Source organism: Bos mutus, chromosome 16, assembly GCF_027580195.1.
Source record: "Bos mutus isolate GX-2022 chromosome 16, NWIPB_WYAK_1.1, whole genome shotgun sequence".
Taxonomy (NCBI): Eukaryota; Metazoa; Chordata; class Mammalia; order Artiodactyla; family Bovidae; genus Bos; species Bos mutus.
Window position 1 is genome coordinate 31,044,216 of NC_091632.1, and position 16,214 is coordinate 31,060,429.

The following is a 16,214-nucleotide window of genomic DNA, read 5'->3' on the forward strand; positions in this document are numbered from 1 at the left end:
AAGGCAGAACTTAGTCCTTTGTTATTTGTTAAGACTATAGCATTATCTGTTACTTACAAAGGATTTTTTTAAAGTTTTTTTTTCCTTTTATTGATGGGAGGTATATTATAAATCTGTCATGTTTTTCTGGGATTCTTTTATAGGTTGTTAAGAAAATCTGTCGGTCTCAGTCTCTCAGTTTTTTTTTTGAAAAATATAGAAACCATATTTTAAGAAATGAGGTGACTTATCAACAAAAGTGAAATATTTTAAAAACTGATGTGTCTTATCAATAGAAGTTTGAAGTTAAAAAAAAAGTATTGATACTTAATTCTTCATTTATTATACTGAAAAGGGGAACATTTATACTTAGAAATTAATCTGTTCCTTATTATTTCCATACTATTTTAACAATTTGAGATGGGGAAACATCTCCATGTGGCCATAAAATTTGCTCAGGAAACTAAGAGAAATCACAAAAATTGCTTAAATCAGAGATTTATTGAAACACTAAATCAAGATTCTATTCTACAGTGTGCTTAATGATTAGCAATCTAACACATTAAAAAGAACAGAACACTTAAACATGAAGCGGTGGTTGTATATGGTCTTTCCCCTAGTACTTTTTAGTAAGCATGGATGCTATTTTAGCTGAATAGAAATAACTTTTCAGTACAGACTTCATTGGAAAGTTTCAGTAAAGAGTTTAGCCAAAAAATTACAAAGCATCTCAAAGAATCACTTTTGTCCTTCCATGATTTTCCTCAATAGATTTCTTGTGTAGTTTCCACAGTGGACTGAGTTATATTTGCGTATGGATGTGTCTAATATTCTCTGCCTCCTTCTCCTCCTTCAGTCGTCTTTCTTTTTAGTTTTCGGTGCTTGGCTTTCTTAGCCTGAGGGTGATGGGACATCTGATTTAGGTACTTGGTCATCATTGATGTTGTGGCCACCAGTCTGCAGAGTATTTGGTCAATGTCATAGACAGACTGGGTTTCTAGATCCTTACCAGGTGTATCCAAGGAGACTTGTTTCTTTAGCTAAAAGAAGAAAAACAAATGATATTACAAAATTTTTTCATTACTGTAGTTCAAATTAAGTTTGTTTTCTGGATATATATGCTTAAGCTCCAAATATCACACTTTACTTATTTATACAAAGAAAAAATTGTTATAGAAGAGAGGTAAAAATGCAGAAAAAATGCTCGTTTTTATATGCCCTTGTGTAAGGCTGTAGTGATCATGATCACCATTCAGCAAACATTTAATAAGTACTTTCTATGATTATTAGAGCATTCTGCTGGGAGAAATTATTTGAATATTAGTAGTACATTATTTTCCTTTACTAAATCACCTTAAGATGTAATGTGATAAAATCATAGACATTTTATAAATATATAGTTGTTGCCTCAAAATATAGTAACACTGGCAAAGTGGGGAATCAGTTTGAGTGTTATTTTCCAGAAAGTTATCCTAAAATTAGAAATTAGTTTACAGTACATTAAAAAATACACACACCAACTTTAGTATACTTAGTTTTCTTAGATAGACCAGGAAGGGATCTAACAAGATCTCTTGTTCTACATCCTTCATTTTATTGATCAGACAGCAGAGAAAGGTACAGTGATTTACCTAACAGCCCAGACAGATAACTGCATTTCCTATACATTCTACTCATTGTAGCTCATTACTTTCTTGATGTGTTTTGTAACTTTAAACTATCTAAAATAATAGGTTATTTTAAAGACCTTCTAATTCAGTACACCTTTGTTGAACACCTGATATGTGCAAGAAAGTATGATAGATGCTGGGGTGAATGGTGGGAGTGGGGAAAGTTATGAAGAAGAAGACACAGTTCTTTCTCCAGAGAAGATGATAATCTTATCTTTTAAACGCTTTGATATTCTATAACTATTACTATTAGCATCACCTTTTTTTTGTGTTTCTTCCACTTCATCCACAGGTAATGTGCAGACAAAACAGAGAGGATTAAAAAGAGAGCTTGTATTAAAATATAAATAAGATTTAAACAACCGTGAAATATATCCATATTAGCAAAATTGCAGCATAGTTTGTCCAGAGGGTAAGGTAGACAGTGAGATGGAGCTGTCTTAACTTTCAAATAATGCATTTCTTCTGGAAAAATCTCCCATCCAACCTTTGTCCAGGTAGTACCATCACAAATGCAGAAGCTCTCCCTGAAAAAGCAGATAAACAACAGAGTAAAAATCAGGGATAGTCCTTGAGTAGACATCTTTCTTTCTCAAATGGAAAAAAAATTACAGCCAAAAATTTTTTTAGAGACAGAGCAGAAATGCCCTGGTACTCCAGTCAAGGCACTCAGGATAACTAGGCAGCAAAATATACACTGATGATCATTGTAACATCATCAGCCATGGTGACTCAGGGATAAATTCAGTGATGTCATAAAGAACCACACTGGGACTAAAAGATGTTGGTTAACCAATCACTTTGGGTTTCTTAGGGATACTTTTTTCTTGCTTTTTTTTTTTTTTTGCCAGAATGGTTTAAGCTTCTTCAGTTTTCTGAAAAAAATGAAGACTTGCTAATATTTTGATAGCCAATAAATTTAAATCATCATTATATTAACAGAATTTCATGGAAACCATTTACCTGTATCCTTTCCAACCCTTTTGAAGTATGGTACTTTAGCATCTACTTAAAAGCGTGTATGTATGTGTGTGCAGTCAGTTGTGTCCGACTCTTTGCAATGCTATGGAGTGTAGCCTGCCAGACTCCTCTGTCCGTAGAATTTTCCAGGCAAGAATAATGGAGTGGATTGCCATTTCTTACTCCAGGGGAGCTTCTCAATCCAGGGATCAAACCTGTGGCTCTAGAGTCTCCTTCCCCACTCATTGGCAGGCAGATTCTTCACCACTGCACCAAGTAGCTACAGTCATATATCATGGTAATATCATTATCATGGTAATATCATACAACCTAGCTTCTGCTTCTGTTTTTTATTATATTCAGGAATGTCCTTCTCTTCATTTAGTCAAGGAAATACTGAGTGACTCCCCCTTTTGACATATCTTTTTGGTGACAATGTTGTAACTACCAGGTAGTGGGTGAGGGGTGGGGAATTTGGCATGATTGTATGAAAAAGAGATGGTGGATTAGTGTGGTGTGTGATAAGGTGCGAAGGACTGCTTTTAAAGAACTTAAAGTCTAGCAGTAGAAGCAGAAAACAGAAAAATAAAAAATTACAGGACAGATTATCAGTTCAGTTCAGTCACTCTTTGTGACCCCATGAATCGCAGCACACCAGGCCTCCCTGTCCATAACCAACTCCCAGAGTTTACTCAAATTCATGTCCATTGAGTCAGTGATGCCATCCAGCCATCTCATCCTCTGTCGTCCCCTTTTCCTCCTGCCCCCAATCCCTCCCAGCATCAGAGTCTTTTCCAATGAGTCAACTCTTCGAATGAGGTGGCCAGAGTACTGGAGTTTCGGCTTTAGCATCAGTCCTTCCAAAGAAATCCCAGGGCTGATCTCCTTCAGAATGGAGTGGTTGGATCTCCTTGCAGTCCAAGGGACTCTCAAGAGTCTTCTCCAACACCACAGTTCAAAAGCATCAATTCTTCGGCGCTCAGCCTTCTTCACAGTCCAACTCTCACATCCATACATGACCACAGGAAAAACCATAGCCTTGACTAGACAGACCTTTGTTGGCAAAGTAATGTCTCTGCTTTTGAATATGCTATCTAGGTTGGTCATAACTTTCCTTCCAAGGAGTAAGCGTCTTTTAATTTCATGGTTGCAGTCACCATCTGCAGTGATTTTGGAGCCCCAAAAAATGAAGTCTGACACTGTTTCCAGATTATACTCAGGGCTAAATCAAATTATAATCATATAATGGATGATAGGGCACTCAGTTCTACCAGGGGGAATTAGGAGTTTCACAGGAGTGCATTTTGAGTAAGCTTTGAAGAATGAGTAGAATTTTGATGGATGGCAGAGAGGGCCATCTAGGTTGAGGAAACATGATAAGCAAAGAAATTCTGTAAACCATTCAGTTTAGTTCAGTTCAGTCACTCAGTGGGACTCAGTCATGTCCCACTCTTTGTGACCCCATGGACTGCAGCACACCAGACTTCCCTGTCCATCACCAACTCCCAGAGCTTGCTTAAACTCATGTCCATCAAGTCAGTGATGCCATCCAACCATCTCATTCTCTGTCATCTCTTTCTCCTCCTGCCTTCAATCTTTCCCAGCATCAGAGTCTTTTCTAAAGAGTCAGTATTTTGCTGACCCTCTAATGAGTCAGTTTTTCATCTCACCCTCTCCTCCCCTCTACCCCATGTCCATAAGTCTGTTCTCTATGTCTGCTTCTCCATTGCTGCCTTGCAAATAAATTCATTAGTACAATTTTCCTAGATTCCATTTATATGCATTAGTATATAATATTTCTCTTTCTCTTTCTGACTTACTTCACTCTGTATAATAGACTCTAGGTTCATCCACCTCATTAGAATTGACTCAAATGCATTCCTTTTTATGGCTGAGTAACATTCCATTTCAGAGAATGCAACGGCACCCCACTCCAGTACTCTTGCCTGGAAAATCCCATGGATGGAGGAGACTGGAAGGCTGCAGTCCATGGGGTCGCTGAGGGTCGGACACGACTGAGCGACTTCCCTTTCGTTTTTCACTTTCATGCATTGGAGAAGGAAATGGCAACCCACTCCAGTGTTCTTGCCTGGAGAATCCCAGGGATGGGGGAGCCTGTTGGGCTGCCATCTATGGGGTTGCACAGAGTTGGACACAACTGAAGTGACTTAGCAGCAGCAGCAACATTCCATTTATAAATATTTATTGAGCACCTCATATGAGGTAAATACTGTTCTAGGGGCTGAGGATACTTACACACCTAGGCATAAAACTATGTTTATGGAGTTTACTTTCTAGTAGGGAGATACAGAAAATAAAATGATCTAAATCTATTTATCTGTGAAGTGCCATGAAGAAAAATAGAGTGGTAAGGAGGTTATGAAGTTGCCAGCAAGTGAATGAGTGAGTGTGTGCTTATACTTACAGAGGGCCATCAGGAGAGGCCTCTCTGGTAAGGTGATGTTTGAAGACAGACCTGAAGAACTGAAGGAGTGAGCCCTATTGATATCAGCAGGCAGAGGGAACAGGAAGTAAATGATTGATAGGGTCTCTGGATGAATGTAGGAAGGGACGAAGCTGGAAAGATTGTTTGTGGCTAGATAGGTCTTGGAGGGCCCTGCATTTTATTCAGTAGCCAGTAGGGAGTTACTTACAAAGTCTGGAGGAGAAGAGTGACCTAATAATAAACTTACTGAGTACTTTCCTGTGTGCCAGGCACTGTGTCAAGAAATTTGCGTGTATTATACTATGTTTTAATTCTTAGAACAACCGTATGTAGGTGGTATTATAATACTTCCACTTTATAGATGGAGAAACTGAGGTTAGAGGGGTTAAGATACTATTATGGTCTGTATGTTTGTGTTCCCCCACAAATGCATATGTTGAATTTCTAATGCCTGATGTGATGGTGTTAGGACATGGGGCCTTTGGGAGATGCTTAGGACATGAAGGTGGGGGCCTCATAAATAGGATTAGTGGTCTTATAAAAATGTGTCCCCACAGAGTTCCCTGGCGCTTCTACCATGTGAAGGCACCTTGAGAAGGTGCTGGCAGTGAAGGAAGAGGGGTCTCACTAGACTGCAACCATGTTGCAGCTTGATCTTGGGCTTGCCAGCCTCCAGAATTATGAAAAACAAGTTTCTGTTGTTTATAAACTTCCCAGTCTGTGGTATATTGTTGCCTGAATGCTCAGATAGGTCTGGTGGCATTAGAAGATGCTTGCAGTAAGCTGCTTTCTCTACCAGGCCGCCCAAAATAAATATATGCACTCAGTAAAATCAGCATGCTTATTATACAAATACAGTTTTATGACAAGTCCCTTAGTCTCCTCTTCAAACTAATTCCTGTACTTAACTTCCTCCTGTACTGAAATTCTGGAACCACCACTGGCTCCAGGTCACCAACTAGTGGAGCCAAAACCTAAACCTTAGATTCCAGTTTAGAGAATTGATTCTGCTTGCAACATGAATGGTAGATTTGAAGCTGTAATTGACAAGATGGTTCAGCTGCAAAAACTTTTCATCTTTCATGAAAAAGGAAGGATGACTGAGGCTGGAGCTGAAGGCCAAGAGGTATCACTCCCAGGCTATGATACTTCATAGAATTTGCCTTGTGGGATTTCAGAATTGCTTGAGACCGAGGTGACTCCTTTTTTCCTTCTAATTTCGCACGTTTTGAATGGCAGTATCTATAACTGTTGCTTTGTGCCTGTCCCACCAGTGTATTTTGGGATAGAAAACTTGTTTTCTAGTATCACATGTCTGCAGATATAGAGGAATTTTACCCCAGGATAGATGGATCATACCAATGTCTCACACATACCTTATTTGTATGAGGAGATGAGACTTTTGAGCTAATGATATTTTAGATGAACATTTGAACATGAGTTGATGTTGTAATGGATTGAAACTTAGATGCTGGCATGGAGTAAATGTATTTGCATGTGGGATAGATGTGAGTTTGGGGGGGGTCAGAGGGTAGGCTATGGTAGGCTGAAAAATGTCTACCAAAGATATCTAGGTTCTAACTCCTGGAACCTGAGCATGTTACCTCATATGGGATCTTGTGGATCCTTAAACTAAGGATCTTTAGATGGAGAGATCATCGTGGGTTATCCAGCTGGGACTTAAATGTAGTCACAAGTGTCTTTATTATAAGTGAGAGGCAGGAGATTTGACACAGAAGAGGAGGTGATTTGATGATGGAACTAGACATTGGACTGGTGTATTTTGATTGAAGAAGGAGGCACCAGCCAAGGAGTATAGGCTGCAGCTAGAGGTAGAAAACAGCAAAGAAATAGATTCTCCTTTCAGAACCCATAGAAAGAATCTTCCCCACCAACACCTTGATTTTCACTTAGCTAAACTGATTCCAGACTTGTGGCCTCTAGAATTTACTACAGGATAAGCTTGCATTGTTTTAAGCCACCAGATTTGTGGCAATTTGTTACAGCAGTCACAGGACATGATCAATTGTTAAATTAATTTGAAGTATTATTAATACTTTGCTAATCCTGTTTTGTTGTTCAGTTGCTAAGTCCTCTCTGACTCTACATGGGCTGGAGCCATGTCGAAGCCCCAGGTGGCTCAGCTGTAAAGACCCCTCCTGCCAATACAGGAGATGCAGGTTAGATCCCTGATCTGGGAAGATCTCCCAGAGAAGGAAATGATAACCCACTCTAGTATTCTTGCCTGGGAACTCCTATGGATAGAAGAGCATGGCAGGCTGCAGTCCATGAGGTTGTAAAGAATCAGACACAACTGAGCAATTAAACAACAACAACAAATCTACTGTTTATTATATTCAATCTGTCCGTCTCTATATTTCTTTCAGTGTTGTGATTTTGTTTAAACAAGTCTTGCAAATTTTGTGATGGGTGTTTATAGAGAATGGAATTATTTTAAACACTTTTTTAAGAGGGAAGCTATTTTTAATTTATTTTGAAGGGTAAAACAAATGGCATTTACTTATTTGGCTATACTGAGTCTTTGCTGCAGCATGCAGACGTGCAAACTCTTAATTGTGGCATGTGGGATCTGGTTTTCTGACCAGGGATGGAACCTGGGCCCCCGGCATCAGGAGCGTGGGGTCCTAGCCACTGGACCACCAGGGAAGTCCCAATAATTTTTCTATTGGAAATACTTTTTGTTCCTTTTTCCAGATTAGCTCAGCTGGTAAAGAATCCACCTGCAGTGCGGGAGAACTGGGTTTGATCCCTGGGTTGGGAAGATCTCCTGGAGAACGGAAAGGCTACCCACTCCAGTATTCTGGCCTGGAGAATTCCACGGACTGTATAGTTCATGGGGTCGCAGAGTCAGACACGACTCAGCGACTTTCACTTTCACTTTCCAGAGTAGATATTTTGATAGACTGTAGTTTCTTTGGTGTCACATTTTGTATTTATTTGCGCTTTAAAATTTTTAGCGCAATTGAAGTTCTACTGGAATAGGAAATGGCAACCTATTCCAGTATTCTTGCCTGGAAAATTCCATGGACAGAGGAGTCTGATGGCAATAGTCTATGGGATTGCAAAGAGTCAGACATGACAGAGTGACTGAGCATGCATGCATGCATGCGCGCGCGCGCGCACACACACACACACACACACACTAATATAGTAAGTACCCCGAATCACTGTGTTAGTTAAGTGTTATCTTTCTTGAATTTCCCCAAGGAAAACTGTAACAAATCTCCTATACAGTCTTTATAAAGCTCTGGATTTATAAAATTACATTATAAACTGTGGAGTGAATTTTCTTGGTCTTTGCCTTATTATTAAGCATTTTTACTGTCCTTTTCTTTCAGAAGCAAGGCTGGCACTGAAAAAATATATTGCAAAGGTCTCTGCAACTGTTACAGATACAGAAAAGGGACCAGGGAAGCTTTATAAGGAAGACAAGGTACAACATTGTGCTTATATTTTGTTCTGAAGTCTTTTGAGATTTTTACCCCTTGTATTTAACTGCTACACTTAAGCACTAGAGGTAGGTGGTGATCCTCACTGCTCCGTTCTCCTTCCCTTCCTTCCTTTTTTTTCCCCTTTCTTATTAAACTGCTGACAGAAGCAGCATTAATAGTACTGGCAGCATTCTTGTTCTTCTGTTGATTAGATACTCATTTCATTAGTTTGCTTCAAAACTTATATATACATCATATATTTTGGTCTATATGTTTACATATATACTTATATACACTGCCTATTTTTTCATGTATCAAAATTTACATGATAGAAAAATACACAGGTGTAAAGATAGCTAATTGTAAAGCCAGCTTGCCACATTTGTCATATACTAAGTACTACGTGTGAACTAGTTGATTTCTTTTGATGTATACTAAAAAAAAAGGTATGCTAAAGGTATTAGAAATGTGTTTGGGTTTTAAATTATTTCTTGCATTTCTGGGCAGGACATTGTATGAGTTTTCTGTGACTTTTAATTCTGATGAAAAAAAATTAGCTACTGCTAAAAGTGTAAGACATCAGCAAGTCTGAGAACATGATAAAACACACATTTCACTTGTTTGTAAAACATTTTACAAAATCTCTTATGAAACAAAGTATAGATAGAATTCTATTAGAAGAGCTACTGTATCTATAAGATTTGCAAAACAATCTTTCTGGCACAAACAGTGCTTTGTCAAACTAGTTACTGTGAAAGCCTTTTTAATTTCAGTTTTTAAATATTTGATTATTTGAGCTAGAAAATATTATGTACCTATACTAATGGTTAGAATAAAACAAAACATCTAAAGTAGACTTAATAATTTTCTTTTTACCCTATCAAGTCTTATTACCCTGTGATTCTAATAGCAATTTTGTGCTAATCTCAGTATACTTTTCCTCACTTATATAAATATATGTATGCATATATATAGTTTTATTAATATAAGAGATTTTGCTTTTATAAAAATAGGATCATACTATACAAATTATTCTTTAATTTTCTCTTTTCCTTTAAAGAATATATCATGGACATCTTTACAAATCCACTTCATTCTTTATACTTCTGCATATAATGTTGCTTATTTAATAATATGGACAGGACGTGTAATAAATTTATTCATGTCTCCTTATTATTACAAATCATAGAATAATGAACATCTTAAATCAGATACCAGCAATTTGCTGCTCATGTGCAAAGAGATGTTTTGAAATGCAAATTGAGAGGTTTTCAGTGAGGTTTTGCTCATTTCTTGCACTTCCTTCTCCTGTGAATCACCCAAGAAGGAATAAATATTGGCATTGTCTGTTGAGTTGCGTGAAGTGCACACCATCCACCTACTTTTCCCAAATTTTGCAAACACTTACCACAGTTCAGTTCAGTTCAGTCGTGTCCAACTCTTTGTTCAGTAGTGTCCAACCCTTTGCGACCCCAAGGACTGCAGCACGCCAGGCTTCCCTGTCTATCACCGACTCCTGGAGTTTACTCAAACTCATGTCCTTTGAGTTGGTGATGCCATCCAACCATCTCATCCTCTGTTGTCCCCCTTTCCTCCTGCATTCAATCTTTCCCAGCATCAGGGACTTTTCCAGTGAGTCAGTTCTTCACATCAGGTAGCCAAAGTATTGGAGCTTCAGCTTCGACATCAGTCCTTCCAATGAACACCCAGGACTGATCTCCTTTAGGATGGACTGGTTGGATCTCCTTGCAGTCCAAGGGACTCTCAGGAGTCTTCTCCAACACCACAGTTCAAAAGCATCAATTCTTCTCCGCTCAAGCTTTCTTTATAGTCCAACTCACATCCATACATGACTACTGGAAAACCCATAGCTTTGACTAGATGGACCTTTGTTGGCAAAGTAATGTCTGTGCTTTTGAATATGCTCTCTGGGTTGGTCATAGCTTTTCTTCCAAGGAGCAAGTGTCTTTTAATTTCTTGGCTGCAGTCACAATCTGCAGTGATTTTGGAGCCCAAGAAAATAAAGTCTGTCACTGTTTCCATTGTTTCCCCATCTATTTGCCATGCAGAGCTCACTGAAAATAAAGAAATAGGGAGAGGATGTAGACTGGCCCAAGGCATCATGACTCTAGATTAATGAGTTTCATTATACACACATTTCACTAGTGTTAGTACTGTACTATCGGATACAGTACCCCCTAGCCTCATGTGACTATAAATTAGAATTAATTAAAATTAAAAATTCAACTCCTCAGTCACACCAGCCACTTTTCTAATGCTCCCTGGCTATATGCATCTAATGGTGACTGTATTAGACTGTGCAGATATTTCTGTGATCATTTCCATCATCATAGAAAGTTCTGTTGCAGAGTGCTGGTTTAGAGATACTATAGAGTTTCATTTTTAAATAAACAAGTGGAAAGTAAATTCCTTGTTTCTGTCTCTAGAATATCCTCCTCAGTGCATGCCGTGTAAAAAATGAATGGTTGGAAACCCATTTGGAAGCTTCCATTAATGAGCTGTTTGAGCAGAAACAGCAATTGGAAGACATTGTGACTCCTATCTTCACGAAAATAGCTACACCACGTAAGTTTTGGATAAAAATGATTTGAAAGTTGCGTAAAAATTAGATTCAGTGTTGTTATTTCTGAGATAATCAGATTTCAACAATCTTCATGAAGTAGCCATTAACCTTTTTATAAGCTCTAATCCATAACTCAGTTTCATTCAGTTCCAATATTAATAATAGCTAAAAATAATGACTGAGTTATTTCTATAATGTCTAGTACTAATCTTATTACCATCACTAATCATTTAATTTTATGCAATTTGCTATGGTTTTGACTAATGATTTTCAACCAGAAAGCATGTCTTTCAAGGAGACAGGCAGAATTTGAAAAAAAAATTTTTTTTTCAGTGATGAAAGTCTATACTTTCAAAAGCCTGTTGTGGGAATACTGTACTGTCATTGGAGAAGGTACACTGTCAGAATCTTGGTGGCACATGTACCTAAGATTTTAACGCTATCAGCTTTATTGAGATAGAATTCTCATACCATGAAATTTACCATTTAAAAATGTCCATTTCAGTGGTTTTCGGTGTATTTTCAGTTATATAATCATCACCACTGTCTAATTTTACCACATAATTTCTCCATTTTATTACCCCCAAAGAAACACCATACCCATTAGTAGTCACTACCCATTCCTTGGTTCCACAAGTCCCTGGCACCACTGATCTACTTTTTATCTCTATGGATTGCCTGTTCTGAACATTTCATAGAATCATACAGTCTGTCACCTTTTGTGTCTGGCTTCTTTCACTTTGCATAATGTTTTTAAGCTTCATCATGTTGTAATATATGTCAGTATTCCTTTTTATTGTTAAATCATAGTCTATTGTGTGGATTCAAATTTATCTGTTCATTAATAGACATTTGAGTTTCTGTTCATTTGACTATTATAAATAATGCTGCTGTGAACTTTTGTGTACAAATTTTTATGTGGCCGCGTGTTTTCATTTCTCTGGGTCTGTATTTAGAGGGGGAATTGCTGGGTCACATGGTACCTCTATTTCTGACCTTTGGAGGAATTACCAAACTGTTTCCAAATTTCCATTTTCATAAGCAATATATAAGAGGATTCCAATTTTCTCCACATTGTTATCAACATTTGTTATTATCTTAAAAAATATTTTTTAGCTCTTCTGGTGGGTATGAAGTATCTTAATGTAGTTCCCATTTGCATTTCCTTAGTTACTGATGATGTTAAACATTCTTTCATGTGCTTACTGGCCATTTGCATATTTTATTTGGAGAAATGTCTTTTTGAATCTTTTGCCTATTTTTAAGTTGAGTTGTCTCCTTGTTTTTTAAATTGAACTATGTATTTGATTTATAATATATTAGTTTTAGGTATACAACATAGTAATTCAATATGTTAATAGAATTTGAAGTTCTATTAACAATGAAGTAAATGGCACCCCACTCCAGTACTTTTGCCTGGAAAATCCCACGGACGGAGGAGCCTGGTAGGCTGCAGTCCATGGGGTCGCTAAGAGTTGGACACAACTGAGCGACTTCACTTTCACTTTTCACTTTCATGCATTGGAGAAGGAAATGGCAACCCACTCCAGTGTTCTTGCCTGGAGAATCCCAGGGACGGAGAAGCCTGGTGGGCTGCCATCTATGGGGTCACACAGAGTTGAACATGACTGAAGTGACTTAGCAGCAGTAGCAGCAGCAGCAATGACTATACTTCCCTGTGTTGTTCAGTATATCCCTGTTGCTTTTTTTTTCATGTGTAGTAGTTTATATCTCTTACTGTTCTACCCCTATTTTACCCTCTTGTCTTTCCCCTCCTACTGGTAACCACTAGTTTTTTCTGTATATCTGTGAGTCTTTTAATTTTATTACTTTCATTGTTTTTTGCAAAAAATTTTTAGATTCCACATGTAAGTAATTGTATGTAGTATTTGACAAGACTTTCTGAGATACAGTCTATCAGAGATATTGACTTGTAATTTTCTTTTTTTTGAAGTTATTTTTGGCTGGTTTTGGTATCAGGATAATGATGGCCTCATAGAATGAATTTGGGAGTATAGGAGTTAACTCTTCTTTGTATGTTAGGTAAACTTTTTGTGAAGTCATTCAGTCCTGTCTTTTGCTTTCTAGAAGTTTTGAAAATTACAAATTCAATTGCACGACTGCTGATTGATCTGTTCAAATTGTTTCTTTTTGATTTAGTGTTTGAAAATTTATGTTCCTAGAAATTTGACCATTTCTTCTAGGCTGTTTAGTTTGTTGGCATGTAACTGTTCATAGTATTCTTTTATGACTTTTTTATATCTCTGTGATATCAGTTGTTATTTCTCCTCTTTCATTTCTTATTTTGTTTATTTGGGCTCTCTTTTTTTCTTGATTTGTCTGGCTAAAGGTTTATCAACTTTATTTATTAAAAAAAAGTACTGATTTCATTGATTTATTGTATTTATTTCTTCTCTGATTTTTTTTCCTTCCTTCTGCTGATTTTGGGCCTTATTTGTTTTTCTTTTTCTAATTCCTTTATATGAAATTAAAGGAAGGTTAGGCAAGTTAGGTTGTTTATTTGAGATATCTTTTGTTTCTTGACGTATTCCTCTATTGCTGTAAACTTTCCTCTTAGAACTTCCTTTTCTACATCCTGTAGATTTTGGAAAGTTGTGTTTACGTTTTCATTTGTTTTGAAGTATTCTCTGTTTTTCTCTTTGACTCATTAGCTCATTGGTTTTTTTAGCAGCATGTTGTTTAGTCTCCACATGTATGTGTTTTTCTTCTTATTTTTGAATTGTAAAAGTTCTTTGTATATCTTGGGTATAAAGCTCTTATCAGATATATAACTTGCAAATATTTTCTTCCATTATGTGAATTATCGTTTCATTTCCTTAATTGTGTTCTTTGAAGCACAAAAGGCTTTAAGTTTGATGAAATCTAATTTATCTATCTTTCCTTTTGTTGATTGTGCTTTCAGTGTCATATCAGAGAAACATTGCCTTGTCTAAGTTCTCCAAGATTTACTTTTATGTGTTTTTTTTGTAAGACTTTTACAGTTTTTTGACCCTTATGTCTAAACATGTCTGTGATTCATTTTAAGTTATTATTTGTTTATGGTGTCAGGTAGGAATCCAACTTCTTTCTTTTGAATGTGAATACCCAATACCTAAGATATTTATGTTTATCAAAAGGAACTGTGGTTTTTCAAAAGTGAAGGTACTGAATATATCCTCAGTAGTATGACAGACTGTCCCTTGCCATCTGTATCTAACATTGAATGAGCATACCCACTGCACTGTCTTAGGTCCCTGAAGGGAAATAGATACCTTTACATTATTCTTGTCTTTCAGGAGTCCATTACCCAGTTTGTGAGTAAACAAGTATTCTTGAAAGGATAAACTAAATGCTGTGTAACTCAGGGAGGCCTAAACATAAAGAGAAAGCATGAAGAAAGAGGAATTTCCTGGAAGGATAGGTAGCCAGGGTGGAGTACATAGGGAATTATGAAATGAAAGTACAATATGATGATGAAAAATTGAAATTCGGAAATAGGGAAGTGGTCAGTATCCATCTGGCTGATTGTAGTTGAGTCTGAATTGGGGAAGAGTAGAAAATAATGTTGAAAGTTAGCTTGTGATCATTTCATTAAAAGTACTGAATTATAAGCTTAGATGTTTGGGCTTTACTTTCAGGGCCATGGGTTGCCATTAAGGGCTTTGTTTGGAGTAGGAAAAATGAGGGATTAAGTAGTGGAAAATAATCTGGCTTTCCTTGCAAAATGGTTTGGAGGGAGAAGAGACCAGAGGGAGTGAGACCAGTGTAGTCCAGGAAGGAGATGGTCAAGATGCTTATACAGTCAGTTCCCACCTTTCCCTGAGCTATCACTATTGTTAGTCTGGCCCAACAATCATTTCTCTTTCCCTTATCACCTCTGGGAAATAATTACAGAGGCTTTAATCAAGATGGTGGTATAGAAGGACATGGAGCTCACCTTTTTCCCACAGATACATAAGAAATACATCTACATGTGGAACAGTTATCACAGAATAACTATTGAACACTGTTGAGTGGAAAATCTCAGATACCTAGAAGTGCAGGGAAGATCTCCATGTAACTGGGTAGGATAAAAGAAAAAGAAGGAAGGAAGCAGGACAGGATCTGTGCCCCCTGGGAGAGGGCTGCAAAAGAGGAAAGGTTTCCATGCCCTAGGAAGTCGTCACACTGGTGGTGAGATCACCCAGGACAGAATGGGAGCTTCAGAGGCTTGGAGGAGAACACAGCAGTCAGTTTGTAGCAGGCAGAAAAGAGAGACACCAGCATAGAGGGCCTGTACCACCTTGCTGCAGTCCCCAGCCAGAGATATGCACCTGCTGGTGTGTGCAGAGGCTGTGTGCTGAAACTCATGCTTCAGAGGACAGACTTGGGAAAAGAACTGGGGTTAGTCTTGTGGGCCAAAAGCAGAGGTGTACGTGGAAGAAGCCCAGCCTGCCATAGAAGTGAAATGCCATTGTTAAGAGGTGCACGAAAGGAAGGACAGGGCCCGTCATAGCAGCCTCACTTTTGACAGTCTCATGGCTGGCCTGCGCTACCCTTGAAACCCCATTGTTAATGCAGGAGTGAAGGGGGTGGTGGGGTCTGCCATAGGTGCTTCTTTCTCAGAGCTGCCTGTGTGAACTCTGGGGATATGCAAGGATGCCCACACTCAGAGGCAGAGTTGAAAGCAGAGCCCTCTCTCCAATGGCTATATGATCTACAACACTGTTGCTGGCTTTGTAACTCAGTGCCTCTGGAACATGCAAGTGGATAGTGGGTGCTCCTGTGGCTGGGATAGGTCTGGCCTTAGCAGCTGTGGGCTTTGTGTGTGCATGCACATGAAGGTGGGGCTGGGGTCTGGGCTGCTTCCGTATCTCCCAGTTGTGCAACTGCTGTGGTCCTGGTGCTTGACTTCAGTGGATTGGCGCCTGTGGATCTGCATTAGTGGCTTTGTGAACACAGTGTGTGAGGGACACAGGGCTGATTGTCTGTATTCCCACAGTGGAGGTGGGGCCCAGGGTAGTGTACACAATAGTGTACTTTGTGAGCCCCCACAATGGGTGACAGGCGATACCACAGAGTGTGCTCCTGGTGAACAGCTCCAATGGAAGAATGCTCAGTTGCTCCTCTTGCAGTGGGAGCAC

At 38.3% G+C, this 16,214-nt stretch overlaps 2 protein-coding genes across 2 annotated transcripts in view; one reads left to right on the forward strand and one right to left on the reverse strand.

Moving 5' to 3' along the window:
• LOC102287883 (ankyrin repeat domain-containing protein 45) overlaps positions 1–16,214 on the forward strand; it is a 150,434-nt gene that overhangs the window by 19,274 nt on the left and 114,946 nt on the right. The window contains exons 4-5 of the mRNA XM_070384929.1: positions 8,415–8,509; positions 10,955–11,093. Coding sequence (XP_070241030.1) covers positions 8,415–8,509; positions 10,955–11,093 — 234 coding nt within the window. The remainder of the gene's footprint in view (positions 1–8,414; positions 8,510–10,954; positions 11,094–16,214) is intronic.
• On the reverse strand, positions 804–2,232 carry TEX50 (testis expressed 50). The gene is made up of 2 exons (XM_005890838.2): positions 1,909–2,232; positions 804–1,019 (listed from the first exon to the last, which is right to left on the reverse strand). The coding sequence occupies exons 1-2, from the start codon at positions 2,230–2,232 to the stop codon at positions 804–806; spliced, it is 540 nt and encodes a 179-aa protein (XP_005890900.1).

What these genes read in the sequence shown, in the direction of transcription:
- TEX50 (XM_005890838.2), bottom strand. Translation starts at nt 2,232, where the DNA reads ATGTCTACTCAAGGACTATCCCTGATTTTTACTCTGTTGTTTATCTGC. An exon ending in GGAAGAAACACAAAAAAAAG is followed by an intron (nt 1,020 to 1,908) that starts GTGATGCTAATA and finishes TTCTTCTTTTAG; the next exon opens with CTAAAGAAACAAGTCTCCTT.